This window comes from Solanum tuberosum, unplaced genomic scaffold (genome assembly GCF_000226075.1).
Source record: "Solanum tuberosum cultivar DM 1-3 516 R44 unplaced genomic scaffold, SolTub_3.0 scf00003, whole genome shotgun sequence".
NCBI lineage: Eukaryota > Viridiplantae > Streptophyta > Magnoliopsida > Solanales > Solanaceae > Solanum > Solanum tuberosum.
Window position 1 is genome coordinate 4,034,133 of NW_006238929.1, and position 20,722 is coordinate 4,054,854.

Sequence of the window (20,722 nt, forward strand, 5' to 3'; positions counted from 1 at the left end):
GGGAAACAACCAGCCTTGACTCTCATTCTGCTAAGGTTTCAGCATTAGATGATGAGATTTGATAGAAACAGAGGCAAACAACTAGCCTTGACTTTCATTCTGCTAAAGTTTCAATGTAGATGAACTTCTGTTCCGCTAAAGTTTCAGTGTAGATGATGAGATTTGGTAGAGACAGAGGGAAACAACCAACCTTGACTTCCATTTTGCTAATGTTTTAGTGTAGATAATGAGATTTGATAGAGATAGAGGAAAACAACTAGTCTTGACATCCATTCTGCTAAAGTTTCAGTGTAGATGATGAGATTTGATAGAAACAGAGGAAAATAGTTATACATGTATTTAATTCTGAGATGTGTTTTTTTAAAAGATAGTTACACCTTAGTGCAGCTTATAAAATTATATTACGCTAGTTAAGTGTGTGGTTTGCACGATGATTATTTCATATAGGAAGGTTAAAAGTTATTTTTAAAACGTTAACTTTTTTGAGAGAATAAATTTCCTACTCTATTGCTTCAAACTGTCAATATGCAACTTTACATTCATAGCATTAATTCAGAACTATTGACATATTTTTTAATTATATTGATGAGAGAAAAAGTTAGAACTCTAAGTATTTATTTTTATCTTACCATATATTTTAGAATTTCTTAATTTTTAAAAGATATTTTACTCTGAAAATAAATTTTAGAATTTCTTAATTTTGAAAAAAGTGCAAAATCTATAACAAATGATAATGCTAAGAAACTAAAAAATGATGCTGACCTTAATTAAGAGTGGAGAGAGACAATATAGTTGAAATAAATAAATAAAGAGAAAGAAACATAAAATTTATTGTTTGAATTACCTAGCACAAATTCAAAAAGAAAAAAATAAACTATTAATTCTACTTATCTTTATTTCTTTGTTATGTGGCTGTAAAGCAAACTAAGAATAATTTAGATTAAAGAAAAATGATAATAATTTATTTAACATAAGATAAATAATAAGTAGTGGGAGAAGTCAAGAAGAAGTATGTGCGGGTTTTTTTATATTTATGAGAAAAGAAGCAAACAAAAAGAAGATCCTGAGAAAAGAAGACGAAGAAGAAGACATATGAGGTATTTTAATTTAATTGTGATATTTACTTCAAGTAAAGAAAGAATTTGTATAAAATATAATTCCAAATTTAGGAAAAGAAGAAGACATTTGAGTTATTTCAGTTGTGATATTTATTTGAATTAAGAAATCCTTATCATATTTTTTTCTAAGGCAAATTTTAAGTTGATTATAAAATTCTAAATATTAGAGAAAAAATTCTGAAAATTACAAAGCTGGAAACCTATTAACGAAAGCTACACTTGAACTCGTAAAATTTTTATGACTAAAAAAATATTCATAAACCTAAAAATGTTAAAATAGAAATAACATGACGTCATATTGTGAAAATAAACAGCTGCAAATATTGGTAATAATAAATCAAATAACAAAGAAAATCATAATAAAAGAAGTATAATATTTAGTATGGTTGATCAAGTAACCTATTGTTATGAACTTGAACCTTCAAAGTTACACAATCAATAACAGGAAAAGAAATAATAATGAAATAGTGTTTTGGGAATTTTTTAATTTATAAAAGGGAAAGTGAGATTACAATTAAACTGAATTGAAAAACATAAAAATGAAAAGTTGGATCTCCACTGACAGCTCATATGATCATATCTATTGAAGAAGAAGAGTTAGAAGAGAATCAAGGAGGAAGAAGAAAGAGAATAGATTAGAGAGGAGCAGTGAAGAAGAAGTTGGTAGGTTATCAAATTTCTAGATAAAAAATATCTCTCCTCTGTCAATTCTGTTATTTATAATTATTAATCTCAGTCAATCGTTGAGCTTCATTAATATCCTACTTATGTTATTATTATTGTTTTACTTCTCCTCTTTTTATTTACTATTTCACCAAAAATTCATAACAAACTCAGGCCTTGAAAATATCTTTATTCTTAAGGATTAAAAGCAGAAAATTTCGTCTTGATAAAGTCATAATCTTCTCATGTTGCTAGGAAGATTGGACCATTGAACAAAACTTTGATAGCAGCCATGCACATTGCCCTTTCTCAATTACCATCTGTCTTTGTAAGATGCCCACAAGAAAAACTAAAACATGACCATCATTATTTATTAATGACAAGAAAATCTGAACCATTACCCTAGTGCCCACCTTCTTCTTTAACAATGATGCATGAAATATTATATAGGATGAACCTTAGCAGTAGAAAGAGATTCTAAATTATAAGAAACCTGACTAATTTTATCCAGAATCTTGTATAATCCATAATATTTGGAGCTTAAATTCAGGTTCCTCCTTAAAGCAATAGATGTTTGCCTATAAGCTAGGTTGGAGCTTTAGGAACACAAAGTCTCCTACTTGAAACTCCCTCTCGATCGGATCTATTCAAATAAGCATAAAATTTCATCCTCTCTTGAGCTTTGAGAAGATTGTCTTGGAGCAACTGTTGCATTTGTGGCCTCCTCCTAATGATATCCTCAACAACTTGAATTGATACCAAAGAGATCCTTGAAAAGAGTGCACTACAAGCCAATGTGGAAGTTGGTGTTGTACCACCACTCTACTAATGACAACCACTACTTTTATTGTACAGGCCTATATGAATTCATGCATCTGACATAATGCTTAATGCATTGATTAGCTCGTTTTGGGCATCACTTTGAGGATGATATGATATGCAGAACTATAGTCCAATAGAGGCAAGTTACTATTTCTATCCAAATTAATAATTTTCTATTTTGTTTCTTAAAAAAATCGTCACTTTAAATATCTAATTTCAAATTATTTATATTATACGAGTCTATTAATTAAGTCTTTAATAGTTGAATTACTTTCTAAGTAATATAACATCTAAAAAATCATAGTACTATTGATAAGTATACTAATTTCATTCCGAATTAACAATTTTTCTAAATTTTTTAAAAAAAGTTTGTCACTTTAAATATTTAATTTAAAATTATAATTATTTTTCACTATGAAGAATACACAAAATTTACATGATAATTCAAACAATCTACTTTTATGTTATAGTGATAAATTATTAAACTACACTTTTTAATGAGCATGAAAATACTTTTTGCAATAGTTCAAAATGGAATAGGGAAAGTAAATTAGTACACGAAATAATTGGATACAAGATGAAATTGTTAATTTAAACAATTTTTAGCTACACATAAAAAAATATGGACAAAAAATTACTCATCCGTAATGCATTAATAGAGCATTATGGGAGCAACATAATAGTATTGAAAGTCGAGTATTTATGTTAAATTTTATGATAATGCATTATTTATTAGTATGTAATTGTATTTCATCAATGATTTCACTTTTATTTGAATTGTTTGTTAATATGTATTATATATATAATATTTGTTGTAATTTATTTTATTTAGAAATTTAGAATAAAATATAATTTTATATTTAATGAATAATTTGAAAAGAACAAAATTTTACATGAATATTATATAGATTATATGGTAATTTTTTGTAAAAAGAAGAAAGGATTTATATAATGAAATAAGAAAATAAAAATAAAATGAAAATAATAATATAATATTAAGGAAAGATTTTTTTTTTAGAGAGAAAAATAGAGAATTGAGTAAGAGTGAATTGTCTAAAAAAAAAAAAACAATAAACAAATAGCAAACTCTATATTTAAAGAGTAAAATAGAGTGTAGGATTAGACATGCACACAAGACTCTTTTAAAAAAAAGAACAACAAAATAAAACCCAACTCATAATATATGCTGGTTTTCTCAAAATATAACCGGAAGATGTTAAATTTCTCATAACAGAGAATCAGGAAGCACATATATTGTATTGATAGCAACAATCGAAAAGGAATACACCTTCTTACTTAAAACCCTTTGCAGCTGATTATATGTGCGACTTGCTCAGAAGCAGCTAAAATTGAGATAGATTGATGATTATGAGGAGCTTTGATAACCAAAATTGAATATTTTGAAAAGATACAAGAGCCAGAGAGTTGAGGAAGAAGAATAGGATCCCAAGAGATGAGACTCCAGAAGAGTACAGTACGGCTAACAAGAAAAGAAAACTGATATATATTGACTTGTATGCCCTTAGATAAATCATAAAAATTACGAAAATAGCCTTGGTCGTACATGGGCTGAATTCACTCTTCTATATATTCTTCTTCTTCCTCAACTCTCTGGCTCTTCTATCTTTTCCATGTCATGTAAGAGGAAGAATTAATTTCTTAGTTAGAGATAGACAAGATTAAAGCAAGTAAGTTCAGATTAGTGAATGTCTGTTGTGGGTTTTGGGTATTTTAATTAAATCCTAAAGAGAAAACCTAACCAGATCGAATTTGGAATTGGATCAGGTAATCATGGGGATCAGATTCATACTAATGGTGAATAAGCAAGGACAAACCCGTCTTGCCCAGTATTACGAATACCTCACTCTTGAAGAAAGACGTGCCCTTGAGGGTGAAATTGTACGCAAATGCCTTGCCCGCAACGAACAACAGGTTCCCAATTTTTTCTATGTTCTTATGGGTCTTTCAATTCTTAGTCTTTCTATGTTCAAACGTTGTTATAATTCTGTAGACATAGCTGCTAATGCGATCAGAATAGAGAATGAAATGAAATTACATGACGGATCCCTTAAAAATAATTTACTTGTATACTAGTCAGCTTTCTGCTTTCTCAACCTTTTTTAAGCTTATTATTTCTGTGTAAAATTCTTTTTTTCTTTATTGTGTTTGTGAATGTGCATAACATGTTCTGGTTCTGAAGTTCTTTGTTCCAATCTTTCTTGTTGATACTCTTTTTCCTGTATTTCAAAACAGTGTTCATTTGTGGAGCATCGTACCTACAAAATTGTCTATAGGCGATATGCATCACTCTTTTTCCTTGTTGGAGTTGATAATGAAGAAGTAAGTTATACTGTTGACTTCTTCCTGCTTTTTTATTTACAACTCAGCTAACCCTTTCTTTACCTCTTTGCTTACCACTCAATTACATCGGATTTAACTTATTTTTGTTCGTATTTTATGTTTGAAGTAGTGTAGGTCGATCCCCCTCCCCCCTCTATTCTTGACATTATCCTGTCATATCAATGCAGGAAGCATCCTTTGTTTACCTCCATGACCTAATTCTATGACCTGGAAACTTATTCATTTTCCATATGTATAGTTAGAGAAATATCTTAAATTTAAGTGTGAACCTACCTCCCACACTGCTGGTATTTGGTATGCTATCTATCAACTATGGAGAACTCTAAGAGACTAGGATAACTATGGAGTATAAGTATTGCAGTCCAGATCAGTATTTGTCTTGTTCTTTTGTTATAGGCCCAGAACATTTTCTTATTACAGAGGTGTTCCCCTAGATGTTCACTGGCTATTAAGCTTCATCTGAGAATTGTTTGTTTTTGTTTTAAGGTGGGCCACGATAATCGAGGTTTAGCTTTCTCTCTTGGTTAAACTTTCTCTCCTTTCTGTAAGCTCAATGGCCACTTTTCTGGCAACTCCGCAATAGGAAATTTAGTTTGCTCCTCAATCATTCGTCAGTGATTGATCAGAAACTTAGTCTATATTCAACATGGGGGATGGTAAAATTTCTTTTAACCCAGGGTTTTAATCTAATGACATTACAAGGACAATTTCAGGATCTGAAATCTGGTTCAACTGGGTTGAATGCTGCAAGAAATCTGCTTAGGAGAGTCACTTTGAGCCTTAAAGTCATGAGGTGGATTGTTTATATTCTTAACACGGCCACAAAGGGCCAGAGTATGTCGGTCATACGATGGAAAATAGAAGATTTCCATGCAGGGATTTACTGTACTTTGAAATACAATAAATACAGAAGGTACATCAGCATTATTGCTATACAAGGAAAAAACAGATAAAAAACCATCAACCTACAGTTAAAGCAGTGAGGGAGAAGATTGCATTAAGGATAGAAAGATTCACTAATGCTTCAAACATAAAGGAAAAGAAACCTGTAATTCAACCATCAACTTCTTTTTTGCTGAAGTAGTCAGGGCCAACAAATGGATGACTACATAAACCTAAACATCGCCAATCAAACTCCAGAATCATCATCTCTGGTAGCTCCAAAACAATAGGCAGGGATTTTCTAGGGAGATGTAATGTTAGTAGATTCCATGTGTCTTTGTAGGACATTCCACCTCTAAATGACGTCCGAAGATGGGTCACCTTTGTATAGGAATCTGCACATGATGTTAATGTTTATGAGATGAACGATTCCTATTTCCTGATTGAACTTTTGACAAGAAAAATTGCCGAACATGTCCTTACAAGTGAATGGTGCTGGAAGTATGTGAAGCTACTACTTGATTGGTGGTCTCCCACAGTGAGATGTTGCCCAAAACCTGTGGAAAGAAACTACATATGGATTTGGCCCTTAGGGATGTTAAAGTTATGGTCCCAAAAGGTTTTTAAAGTAATTCGTAGTTTTGTGGTAGTCGAATTGAAACAAAAGAAGAAACCAGTATGAAGATCATATGCGTTGGTTTACGGCTGCATATCGGTTGGTTCGGTTTACTTTTGAAGTTTATCGTTCAACTTATGGGTTATCGATTTGTAGACATGCTAGCCGTTATAGAAACATTAAGATATTTATTTATCAGTTTGATTATCTATTTTTTTTTTAATTCAAAGGTGGATCATATAGACTCTTTATTAAGAATCAAACGATCATATCCAGACCATAAATGCCCCGTCCCAGAACAACACAAAATTTGTCCTAAAACAAAAGAAAGATGAGATAAACAAAATAGGAAAATAAAATTCTAAAACTGATTGTCTTCTAGCTTGAGTTCCATCTGCCATGGGGGACGAAGACGCAATGCTTACCTTGGAGAAAAATCGATCTCGATTTAACCATTAAGATTTCACACACAAAAAAGAATCATTGAAAATCATTTTGAAATAAGGTGACAAACCAAATGAACTATGCCCATGAGTTGACATTTTGCATCTTGGTTAGAAGAAATCACTAGCACTTTGTAGAATAACCTAGAGTTTGAGACAGTGGGAAATGAAAGTATGAGACTAAATCCTAAGTCAAGAACTTTATATACCGAATGGTATAAATGAAATTATTAATCTACTATTGGGTTATCGGTTACCCGTTCAGAACTAGTAGCCTGATATAAGAAAAAACCAAAACCGTTGCCGAAATTGCTAAATCAATATCGATAAACCATTAATATTTTTTTGGTTCGGGTTATTGGTTTCGGTTCGGTTGTGAACAGTCCTAGTTGGGCTAGAATTAAAGTGAAGGGAGACAAAGAAATTTCCCAAGCAAAAGTAGAAGCAGAAAGTGATGGATATGTTTACACCATTCTGATTTGGTGTGAAATTTCAGCATGGGTGGAAATTAGTAACCTAAGTTGTGGTAGTATCCTAGTACTACCCATGGAAATAGGGCAAGTACATCGACCTAGCTGATGGCTATGAGACTATACCTCTGAATGAAGAGGAAGTATTGCTGAAAGAAAATCCCGTGAAAGTGATGGATATGTTTACACCATTCTGATTTGGTGTGAAATTTCAGCATGGGTGGAAATTAGTAACCTAAGTTGTGGTAGTATCCTAGTACTACCCATGGAAATAGGGCAAGTACATCGACCTAACTGATGACTATGAGACTATACCTCTGAATGAAGAGGAAGTATTGCTGAAAGAAAATCCCGTGAAAGTGATGGATATGTTTACACCATTCTGATTTGGTGTGAAATTTCAGCATGGGTGGAAATTAGTAACCTAAGTTGTGGTAGTATCCTAGTACTACCCATGGAAATAGGGCAAGTACATCGACCTAGCTGATGGCTATGAGACTATACCTCTGAATGAAGAGGAAGTATTGCTGAAAGAAAATCCCGTGAAAGTGACTTCCTTGTCCCACAATCAGTTCATGTTCGAACTTCCCTCGAGACACGAGGTGGCTATGGTTAAGTACATCAACTGCGGGAAATGAAAGTATGAAACTAAATCCTAAGTCAAGAACTTTATATACCGAATGGTATAAATGTAACTATTAATCTACTATCGGGTTATCGGTTAACCCGTTAAGAACCAGTAACCCAATATAAGAAAAAACCAAAACCGACCAACACTGCTAAATCAATACCAATAAACCAATAACTTTTTTTTGATTCAGTTATTCGTTTTGGTTCGGTTTTGAACAGTCCTAGTTGGGCTAGAATTAAAGTGAAGGGAGACAAAGAAACTTCCCGAACAAAAGTAGAAGCAGAAAGTGATGGATATGTTTACACCATCCCGATTTGCTGTGAAATTTCAGCATGGGTGGAAATTAGTAACCTAAGTGGTGGTAGTATCCTAGTACTACCCATGGAAATAGGGCAAGTACATCTACCTAACTAATGGCAATGAGACTATACCTCTGAATGAAGAGGAAGTATTGCTGAAAGAAAATCCCATGAAAGTGACTTCTTTTTCCCACAGTCCATTCATGTTCGAACTTCCCTAGAGACAAGAGGCAGCTACGGTTAAGGATGTCGAATGGTTTTGGAACGGTCGGAGGCTAACCGTAAACTGGGGGTCTCCGATTATGGGTACGAAGTAAGCTAATTAGACTTCAGGTTATGCCTGAATCAAAGTTTTTGGGGTCCTGCTTCATGCTTGAACAATTTTGAAGTTTGAAGTTAAGAATTTGGCCAAAGCTGAAACAATTTCTTGGAGGCAAAAGTCCAGATGTTTGTGGTTAAGGATGGAGACAGAAACACACAGTATTTTCAAGCAATGGCCAACTCTCATGGGAGATATAACAACATAGATAAACTGAAGGTGGGATGGAAATAATTGAAGACAAAGTGCAAATAGAGGAGGTACTACCAGAATCTATACACTCAAATTAAAGCTTAGAGGCCTACTACCAATTTTGAAGATGTGCCCAACTTTTTGAGATTGTTTTTTTTTGAGAATTATGTGCTCAACTTATCAGGCGATGATACAGATATGCTTGAAAAAACTTTTGATGAGGAGAAAGTTCACTCCATCATTCAGTCCCACGCTCTTGACAAAGCCCTAGGATCTGATGGTTTCACTATGGTTTTGTTTTAAAGAACATGGGGTTTTTTCAAGCCAGAAGTGGTGGGAGCTCTCATAGATTTCCATCAGAATTGCCATATGATTAAATCATGCAATGCCTCCTTTATTGCACTGATATCTAAAAGGAAAAGAGGTGTGGCATTAGAACACTATAAGACCAATTAGCCTCATTGGCAGTATATATAAGATTGTGTCTAAGCTTTTGGCTGAAAGACTTAAGAGGATTATTGACAAGCTTGTTTCAACACATCAGAATGTCTTCATAAAGCACAAGCAAATTACAGATGCAACTTTGGTAGTAAACGAAGTGCTAGATTAGAGGGTTAAAAGTGGTGAACCTTGTGTGATCTGCAAACTTGACTTTGAGAAGACATTTGATCAGCTCAATTGGTCTTACCTTATTTCTATCCTATGGAAGGTGGATTATATGGATCAAATTTAGTATTTCAATGATGAAATACTCGGTCATTGTGCATAGAGGACCAATGGGCTTTTTTCTCTTCTCAAAAAGGAATCGGACAAGGGTATCCCCCCTCTCCCTTTCTGTTTATTATAGGATGATGAATCAGTCTAATCAGCAGATTGATAACTGGCCTTGGAAATATTTGGAGAACTAATATCCCACACAAAGTAGCTTGTTTTGTGTGGCTCTTGGCTATGGAAGCTGTCCTCACCCAGGACAATTTAATGAAAAGAAAGACCACAATGTGTCCCAGATGCTTTTTGTGTGGAGTTTAAGAAGAGACCATTAGCCATCTATTACTTCATTGCAAAGTGACAACATTTGTGGAGAATTTTGTTTAACCTGAAAGGCATATCCTGGATCATGCCTGGAAAGATTATAGAAGCTTTACGAAGTTGGTAGGAAGTAGGATCCATGGCAAAGAACAGAAGTAGATGGAGAATTGTCCTTACTTGCATCTGGTGGACAATCTGGAAGGAGAGGATTTCAAGATGTTTTGAAAATATAGAGAGTAGTATGTAGAAGATCAAACTGAATTATGTTCTGCTATTATGTTTTTGGTCTAAACAGATATACTCAGATGATACTGATTGTATTATTGATGTTCTAGAGTCAATATAGAGGTAGATCAGTTTAGCTTCTGGAGTACAATTGTAAACTTGGTTGTAGTACAACCCATATGCTGTTTACCCACTTATACACATATATACACAATAGTTACCAGTTTCAAAAAAGAAGGGCCACTTATACACATATATATACAATAGTTACCAGTTACTTGTTCTTACATTGTGAAGTGACTAGACAACTTTAGAACATATTTCTAGCTCTAGCATTAGCAGGGAAACACTGGGTTATGCCAAACAATACAAGGAAATGCTGTCATGCTAGAATAAAAGGAGAAGACCTTCAAGTCAGAAAAAGTAGAGGAATTCGATCCTTGCATGCATATGGTGAATTGTATGAAAATTAGGGACTCGAGATTTTCAGTCAAGGTAACTCCTTTCAGAAGATAAAATTGAATTGCTTGCTTCTGCAAAAGACTCAGAAGCTAACACTAGATGTTCTTGGATTTCTGTAAGAAAGAAATTTTTTGCTGTATATTTTTGGATCATGCCCCTGTGATTATGGCCAGCACAACTGCTGTGCTTTTGAATATATAAAATTTGTTACCATCTGAGAAAAGAATTTATCTCGTTGTGTCTTGTTAGTAAAACCTTTTATAAATTCATGTATCAATCTGTTTTACTGCAGCTGTGTCACACCTAATTGTGGTTGGAATTTTTTAGTTCATGCACAGCAGGCCTTTGGGGGAGGATTATTGGGACAAAACTTTGTTCATATGTAGGTCCCATAGCTAGTTAAGATTATTGTTTGGTTTGCCTTTTCATCATTGATGTCCTATTCCATTTGGCAGAATGAACTAGCTATTTTGGAATTCATTCACCTCTTAGTTGAAACTATGGATCGTCATTTTGGCAATGTGGTAAGTTTGTGAATTAAGTTGATTATTTTTTGGAAGTCAGTTGGGATGTTTTGCTTTCTGGTTTATTAATTTTCTAATTCAATAGTGCGAGCTAGATATCATGTTTCATCTTGAGAAAGCGCACTTCATGCTGGAGGAAATGGTAATGAATGGGTGTATTGTTGAGACAAGCAAGGCAAATATTCTGACTCCAATTCAACTAATGGACAAAGCATCATAAGAATCCACTCTTATGCACAAAAGGTTTCGAAGCATCATGGTGAACCATTTGTTTTGTGAAGTGTTCCTTCTTTGATTGGTTTGTATGAGGAAAACAATCTTTATTTCCATTACAATGCTATGCATCTGCTTTGACAACATATAAGGAGGATAAATTGCTTTGGTTATTTTACTTGTTTGACTTGGAGTTCTTGATAGTATGTTGCCGGTTGTTGCTTTTTTGGCCTTTCAATTGTTTATTTTACAGGCTGGTTTATTGGGTGCTTTCCCGATAAACCACTCAGTCTCCATGGTAGGTAAGAGGAAAATATTACACAACTCTTTTCATTACTTTTTTCTATATAGGCTGCCGTTTTAGTTGAAGTTCCTATATTGATTTTTTCTTTCTTTCTCTTATGAATCCCCTTTTTCTGCTCCTTGAACTCATGGTTGTTTATTAGTTTGCCTCCCATCGCCACCAATCACAATAGCTAACTGTAAAATTTTCAAGAGAAGAAAAATACAGTTGGCCGCTCAAAGTCAAAGGTGGTTTAAGCATCGTATTTTGGATGCCTTGCAGAATTCCTGAACAATAATTTGAGTCATGGAAAACATTGTCTCTCTTTTGGTTGAATATAAATACTAGTTGGAGCGCGAGGAGTTTATGAGGGGATGTTTCTTAAGCTGTTTAAATTTTTTTCCATTTTATTGTTGATAGATGTACTAGTGGAAGGAGACCTTTTAGCTCCTAATAAGTATTTTACAGTAGTTTTGCGTTTGTTTGTGTACAAATGCACACGCAAGTATACGCTGAGTTCAGATATTGTAATCACAGGGACTTGTAAAATTGATGGTCTAATTGGAATTCTTATTTCAACTATTCCTAGAAACAAATAATTCTTGAGTTTTTATTATTCTAAAGTTAACTAAGAAAACAATAAAACTTGTAGTAAGCTAGGAAACGTTTGTTTTAATAGAAAAGTCTAGGGTCTTGGCAATTTAAATATTTAGTTTAGTATTTTAATAGTCACATTTATTTACCTGAGTTATTTGTTGCATGCTCATTACTTATTGAGCATCTTGCCAAAAACTCTAAGACTACTCAACTATTTTTGACGTCTATATTATATGATCGTCGGTTAATAATGAAGTGCATTTATATTCTGTATGTATGAACTGAGCAAGACTAAAGGGTATATTACTATCCTCATTAGCGAATCAATTTCCTCTACCTATAAGGTTCACAAACAAGTTCTACTTATTACGCCCACTATTACCATTTTAAAGTTCAATTAACGAGCCACAAATTATATTTGATAGTTGGCTAAAAAATAAAATGATACAAACCAAGAAGCATTAAATAACTCAAAGATGGAAAATTCAATATTTATAAGCGACTGTTAAATGTCAATCATGCCAATGGCAAAACCCTATAAATAGGTAGTGTAGCTACTCATGATTCTCATAAGATATATGAACCATGTGATTACAAGAAATATTGAAAAGTAATGTGTTGCTCTTCAAAAATCATGTAAAAGACCAATTTATAGAGGCAGGTGTAGGACTGTAAAATTTGATTAGAAAATATAATAATCAAGACTGAAATATATCACAAAAATCATGGTATTTGATTTCAATATATGAGTGATATAGTTTCTATGAATTTTCTGATTCTTGTTTTCAAATATAAATTTAAGGGCTTTTGAGCTTGATTTTTAATCTAGATGAACTTGTTCTTCATTTGTACTTGAATTCAAGGGTCTTTGAGCTTAATCTTGAATCTTCATCTTGATCTCTAGAACTTGTAAAAAAAATGTTTCAGTGCTTGAACGCTTGTAGATTGTAGAAAAAATTGCAGTGTTTGATCCACGAGCTCTCTCTAGGTTCTTGTTAGAATTTTGGTGAATTTTTTGAATGATGAGGATCCCTATTTATAGTTGTAGAATGAAGGAGGTGTGATGAAGAAAAGTTTCTTTCGGCCAATCATAATTAAGTGACATGGTAATATTTGATTTGCCGAAATATGTCACTTGCACACATGTGACACATTATTCTTGATTTTTGATTTGGCTAGGCATGTTATGTCATTTTGACATGTGACGTGATCCTATTGGCTTCTATATTTGACTTGATATGCTGCGACATCTTACTCCATTTTCTTATTAGCAGACCAACTCTGTTCAAGAGAAAATTGGCCTTCTTCATTTTTGACATGTCTATATTTTGAAATAGTTCACCAATTCAATGCTTTATTTGTAGAGTCAATCTTTCTAGAGAAGCAATCTTCCTGAAACACCAAGCGTGAGTCCTTATCCTCGAGTGCATTTTTTTGCCTTTCCGCGGAAGTAATTCTCTATCTTGGCCGCGGTCAAGCTTCCCGAGAAGACTCTAATTTTTTTTCTTTTTAGAGAGTTAGTCTATTTTTCGATAAAGTGAATGCTCAAATTATTGTTCTCACACTCACAAACTTGGCTAAGTTTGTGCACTTACAACATTGCATAATGATTACATGATTAACCAAGTCTGCACTTCACCTTCCTTCCCTAAGCCATCACTTTCCCTTGTCAGTCACTCACACAAGGGTATGTCTATCCTCGAGTGCATTTTTTTGCCTTTCCGCGGAAGTAATTCTCTATCTTGGCCACGGTCAAGCTTCTCGAGAAGACTCTAATTTTTTTTTTCTTTTCAGAGAGTTAGTCTATTTTTCAATAAAGTGAATGCTCGAATTATTGTTCTCACACTCACAAACTTGGCTAAGTTTGTGCACTTACAACACTGCATAATGATTACATGAATAACCAAGTCTGCACTTCACCTTCCCTCCCTAAGCCATCACTTTCCCTTGTCAGTCACTCGCACAAGGGTAGGTCTCGAGCAATAGTCGCTGACGAAGAATAAGATAATGAAGTAAATTGGAATCTGCCCTCATCCCCGGTGACGACCTATGTAGTAACAGGTCTGACATATGAGAAGTATGAGAGAGCGACTCGACATGATCTTCGAAAAAAGGAAAAGAGCATCCTCGAATCTTGATCAAGCCCCTAAAGCTGGAAGATTACACATTCGATTATTGAGTGGCACATGTATAGTCTTTCCTTTTATCCCACCTGATGTTTCAATTGATTTTTTTTCAAGCATCGCAACTACTTTCTTTCTCTTCCACTACCTTCCCATGGACAACATAAAGCACCAACAACATCCAAGATTCATAAATAGAGGAGAGATGTGTAGAAAGTTGAAAGAAACAAAGTTTAGTTAAATGAAAGTTCTTTCAACATTTGTATCTGCCTTTTTGATAAAGAGAACAAAACTTCCTCCCGTGTGGAAGTTTATCTTTATTCGCTGCTCCTGCTCGTCAAGTAGGCGCTTTATGCTTTTCTCTTACCATTAAAGTCAAGCTCGTGGTTTTTCTCTAGTCAAAGTTCTATCTGGCTTTCTATAGGGAAAGCGAGAAACAAGTATAGTGATAACACTCAAACTACTCTCAAAACAAATTCAAAGATTAAGCGGTCGTTGTCAATAAAAATAGCAAACTAAGAGTCGGGATCGAATCCCACAAATAATAGTATAATAAATTTGAATGGTTTAATGATAAGAATTCAACTAAGAAATTTAGAATGCAGATTTGTTCATTGTAGTAGGCTAAGACAAATAGGTAGATGATTCCACCAATTTTACTAAAAAAGTTTATTGTAACACCTCAGAATTCAAAAAAAGTTTTTGTGTGTTAAGTATGGTCACAACAACTTTTGATTTGATACTTGAATGTCTAGGCTCTTTGTGCAATATTTCATGTACCTACGTGTTGATCATTGCTAACTAGAACATGAATTTGTTGACTGAATGCTAGAGAGTGGAAGCATGCGTCAGGAGTGTGTGAGTGTTTGTTTGAAGTCTGACTCTGTATATATAAGCTAAAAATTTCTTAAGTAGTCTTGCCTAGATTCTTATATAGCTAGATAGGAAAGGATCATAGACCATTTTTGTTATATAGCCCCCAATAGCCAAAAACATTTACCAAATGAAATCATGAACCCTTTGAACCCTGTTTGAGCCTTGAAATTGATTTTTGTTTGTCAGTGGTCACCATGATTTGATGTCATATCGTTGGTTCTCCAAAGGCAAGATGGCACAACTCAGGCCAAAATCCTAAGTTGAAAGTGGGTATGAGAAAAATTAAGAAGAAAAAGTTTATCATTGTCATATCCTTGATTTTTCCGAAGGCACGAAACCATAACACAGAATAAAAATGGTTCAAGAAGATGGTGGATATATATATAAAGCGAAAATAAAAAAGAAAAGAAGAAAAGAAAATGATGTGATTGTCGGGATGCGAAAAAGAAAGAAAAGTCGGAAATGCCTAAGCAAGAGTTGTGTGCAAAAAAGTAACTTTGGGGGACCAAGGTAATCTAGTCACTCATATTCGTAAATATTCCATTCCCTAACTCGAGCCAACATCACAAGTCGATAAAGTCCTATAGTGATCCTATTTCGGTTGTTTGATAATTAATGTGTTGAAAATAAGAACAAGCCTATGGTCTGTGTACTTATATTGTCAGAAGTTCTTTTAGAGAGTGAGTGTATCTGTCAGTCCCATATCTTAACTGAAATTATGTGTGAGAGACTTCTTTGAAGTGAGGGCACTATGTTTGTATTTGCTAGTCGTTTAAGTTGACTGGAAGATTGTAACTTGCATAAACATGATCGACTATGTGTTATGAAATGTCGCCCATAGATCCTTGCATGTTAGCTATATGATTTTGGGTGTAAATTTTTGTGGAAGTAGTTGTTGGATATCTTTGACAATTCTCTTATTTGAACGTCGGTTATTGGTCATTTTCATCGCTTGAGGACAAGCAATGGTTCTAAGTTGAGGGAGTTGCTGTGTTGTGAACTTATAGCACATTCGACTTCCAAAACCAAGAATTATTGCAAGTAACCAAGCATTCAATCTGTAGGAAAAGACTGTTAAAAAGTAGTTGGATGAGAAAGCTTGAAATTGGAATAAAGTAGTTGAGGATGGAAGGCTAAGCGAGTCGTGTATCTATGTACTGTCCATGAACCTGACCATGAAGTTGGCCTGGAAAAGAAAATGCCAAGTGCAACTGAACAAGACCCTATACAGTCCGCAGTGACTTAAACGAGAGGGCCAGGTAGCGGTGAAGTGGCAGGCTAACATCAAGTCAAAGTTCACTCTGAAGGATAAGAGAAAGAGGGTGAGGACGGGTCGTGGCATGGTAACCTGTACGGGTCGTATAGTAGTTTGTGGAAAGCTAAGGCAGAAGCTGTAACATCAAGTCAAAGTTCACTCTGAAGGATAAGAGAAAGAGGCTGAGGACGGGTCGTGGCATGGTAACCTGTACGGGTCGTATAGTAGTTTGTGGAAAGCTAAGGCAGAAGCTGAAGAATTATTTCTAAGTTTTGGATCACGAAAGGCTTGAACGGACCGTGAAGGGCTTCACGGGCTGTTTACCTATCCGTGAATGTTGTCGACAAGAACACTTTCCTACTTTGTCTGGGACTCATTTTTAAGACTATGATTAGTTACTTAGGGTTTTATTTTTATTATCATTAATATTTTGAGACAAGTTTTTATCGAAGAGACGATACCTTTTTTATTTTGATTTATCTTTTGGATAACTGATCAACGTTTGATCTTGGATTCGAGTTCTTAATCAAGATTGATTGGTTTTCATTATTGTAAGTTTATTACTTCTAAACTTTCATAAATGTTTCACAATTTTTTTTTGAGAACATGAGCAGCTAAACACCATAACTAGGGTTGTGAGAACCATGATTAGGGCGCAACATTAAAATCAACCACGATGAGTGTCAATTAAAGTTTTGCAGGCTTCATTTCTATTTTCGTATTGATTGATTTCTAATGACATGTTAGAACCTTTCTGTATTCATTACTTGCTCGAGAGATAAGAATATGATTAGAAAAATCTAGAAAAGAATGAACTCCACAATTGAATAACTTGTTTGAAAGATTTGAGCCTGGGAGGGAATAGTTTTCTAAATGAGTAAGCAAAAGTTAAAATTCAAACACTCTAAGACCAAAGAAGATAAGTGATATTCACCTAATAGGACTGATAAGCATTTAGGTGTACTTAACTTGCTAGATAATGCATGCATTGTATTAGGAGACTGTTATTTGTGTAAAATCTTAGTTGTAGTCTGAATGTCATGGGGTACACGATCCGGTCTATTCTAATTTATAATCGAACTCTGGAACTATCACATGCTACTGTTACAATTGGATTTTAGTTACTATTAGTCACTTGAACACTAAATCAAAACCCAATTTACTTTACACATTTAGTTTTTATTTCTGGGAATATCAACTGCAACTGAACATAAGAACTAGTAGACTTATTTCTTTTGTAATTCTCTGTGGGATAGACCTCAACTCTTGTTGAGTTCAGTAATTGACTTCGATAGTTATTACATCTTAAGTGAAGTGTAAGTTTGGACGTATTAGTTGGGGAGTAATGAGACTTGGTGATGGATTGATATGTTCATATTGAATGATCCTAATGATGAAAAAGGAGAAATAACAGGCAACTTGAATTATATATTGAACTGTGATGTGTTGAGAATTATTTGAAAGGCTTATTGATTCATTGTTGATGTTGTATTATGATTTTGTTGTTGTGAATTGTGCGTTGATATGGAAATGGTAATCTCCTTATTATTTGTGTGAACATGCCTATTTGCATTGATTATGAGACACGATGTGTTTTGTGAATTGATAAAGAATAAAGAATTATAGAGGATGTACCATTTCTAGATATGTGTCATTTGCCGCGACAGATATATTGATTTGAGGGACATGTCACGTGCCGCAATGAATATATTTATTCGAGGGACATGTCACACACCATAAAGGATATATTGATTCGAGGAATGTATCACGAACCGTAATGAATATATTGATTTGAGGGTCGTGTCGTACGCTGCAATGGATGCATGGATAGATATGTTCCCTATGGGTCCCGGACCAAGAGACAATTGATGTGCATCACTAGGTCAGACTTGCATCACCATACTTAGCATTGTATTGCATATCTTTATCATTTGTGAACTTGTGAGTGCCTTTCCGTGGAACTTGTGATTGATGAACTTGATCTCGTGTATTGCTGATCTTTAATTGTTGGAGTGTTGTTATTGAGCTATGTGCTATATAAATTGTGAACTTCTAGGTTTTGCTGGTTGTAGTTGTGGAGGTTTGATTGGTGTGGTAGGAGTACCTGTATTCTATATTACTTAACTTTGTGTTTAGAATATTTTTTTCTCAGTACCGTGCTATTTGGTACTTACCCCTTGCTTCTACACCTGTGTAGGTTATGAGTCTGAATTCGCGTAATTACTCTTTCTCCTTTTTTATGTTCGAGGTGTGGAGATTTGTGAGGTAGTTATTTTTCATTTCAGCGGACCTCTTACTCCTTTTTTATGATCTTGTTCTATTCTAAGAACCATGTCATTTGAGACTTGCAATTTTTTTCGAATCAATTGTAATACTCTAGAGGCTTGTACATGTGACAACCATGTTTTGGGGGTATATTTACGTTGATTATGAATTTCTGCATTATTTTACAGGATTAGACTTTTATTCTTGTTCTACTTTCATATTTATTGTATTAATTGGATTTTAGGCTGACTTTTCGTGGTGAGATAAGATGAGTGTCATCACGTCCAGTTTTTGATCGTGCCACTTATGGATCCGGAGTAAGGGCTAGGCTTACCTACTGGTGGTGTATAGTAGGTGCCATCATGACCTGAGAAATCGGATCGTGACAGGATTTTTCTTGACTTATCTTTAGTAAATAATTAAGTTGGTGATGAATTCTTTACCGTATTAATGATTATTTGTCAAGTACATGTTCTTTATATAGGAGGTGAGTTCTAAGCTAGTTATACTTAGAGTCCTACTACAATACAAATATATATAATTTACATTAGTATAGGATTACTACTACTACTACTAAAATTATAAAAACTTATCCTAGTTAACTTCAGCTAGTATAAGACACAACACCCTAGCCGACAACTAATTAGTATGTAGTAGCCAAGTCCTAGTGTGACTCTAACTCTATAACAATTAACAATTGTACATGTTGTTCAACTTGTTTCATATCATTAGCTTCTTTATCTTAAACAATAATCATAATGGAGAATTATGAGTAATTTGAATGAAAAATACAACAATAATAAACATAATAAAGCATTATGAGTAATTTAGGATGACAAATGAAACACTAACAAGCATAATGGACCATTAAGAGACATTATCATTTTATTAAAATTATATTGTCATTCTAACAATCTCTCACTCATTTGAATCTTACTAGTTTCACGGCACATGCGTTGCACATGTGTATCGTATCATATAGTATATGATATTGTAAAATGAAATTAATATTACTAGATTAAAGTTTTTAGTAAATAATTATAATTGAAAGAACATAGAAAGAATGCTTTTAAATGATTAATACAAATTGTCATAGAGTTACTTATTTTTTTGAGATCAAAATGACCAGATATCATTGAAACATTTCAAAATACATTCAAGTTTAATTATGCGGAGAAAGTGACATTTCTTTAACAATGTTATTTTTTACTTCATTCAATTTTTAAACAAATTTAACTAACAAAATAGAAAAAAATATCAATATAGAAAATGTCACCAATAGCCTTTCTTTTTAAGGTTATGGCCATAAATAATGATGGACACCATCTAAGTATAATTTTTCTCTTAAATATTCATACTTGAAATTTAGTATGCATGACACTAATAATGATTACCATAAATATTTAAATATTTATCTTTATTAGTAATATATACTTTTTACAAAATATTGTTACTCAATTGATATTTGAGGAAGACTATCATAGAGAGGTAATTTTACACAAGAATGTACTTTTATAGTGAATGTCAACACAGTTATAGGTAGAATGTTATAAAGATAAAAACATATTGTTATAAAGAATGGTGGTTGAATAGAGGTCTGAGTGTATGCCAAGTATTTAGTTTGACCAATTCTTTGTTTTAGATATATACTAGTATAGTGCCCATGTGATGCACAATTTCATTTAATTTTGATTAAAATATTTCTATCATTTTAGTGGTTTAGTTTTTATAATTCAAATGATGTCATATTCTAGATGAAATCGTATATTTAAAATTATTTATTGAATGAATAAAATTTATCTTGATGAATTTGTAACAAAATTTAACGTTACGTTTTTAGTAATATGTGTATAGTAGTTTTTTTTTTAAAAAAAATCTTTTACTACCAACTTGAACAATTTGAGTTTTAATTGTCACTACTAAAAAACTGCCAAAAAATGATGGCCAAAAGCGACGGACTGCGTCGCTTTTTTGGTCAAAATTGATGGAAAAGTGACGCAGTCACTTCCGTCGCTTTTTAGCTCGACGCTTTTTGACTATTTTTTTTTAACAAA

At 33.5% G+C, this 20,722-nt stretch overlaps 1 protein-coding gene across 1 annotated transcript; it reads left to right on the plus strand.

The window, feature by feature from the left end:
* Positions 1-4,210: 4,210 nt before the first annotated feature.
* Positions 4,211-11,507, plus strand: LOC102605220 (AP-4 complex subunit sigma). The gene is made up of 5 exons (XM_006338131.2): positions 4,211-4,291; positions 4,389-4,535; positions 4,857-4,943; positions 10,988-11,056; positions 11,142-11,507. The coding sequence occupies exons 2-5, from the start codon at positions 4,395-4,397 to the stop codon at positions 11,274-11,276; spliced, it is 432 nt and encodes a 143-aa protein (XP_006338193.1). The 5' UTR covers positions 4,211-4,291; positions 4,389-4,394; the 3' UTR covers positions 11,277-11,507.
* The last annotated feature ends 9,215 nt before the right edge of the window (positions 11,508-20,722 follow it).

Excerpts from the sequence above, each read along its gene's own strand:
- LOC102605220 (XM_006338131.2), top strand. The coding sequence starts at position 4,395 with ATGGGGATCAGATTCATACTAATGGTGAATAAGCAAGGACAAACCCGT. Across the intron at positions 4,944-10,987 it reads TTGGAGTTGATAATGAAGAA|AATGAACTAGCTATTTTGGA; the intron begins GTAAGTTATACT and ends TCCATTTGGCAG. Across the intron at positions 11,057-11,141 it reads ATCGTCATTTTGGCAATGTG|TGCGAGCTAGATATCATGTT; the intron begins GTAAGTTTGTGA and ends CTAATTCAATAG.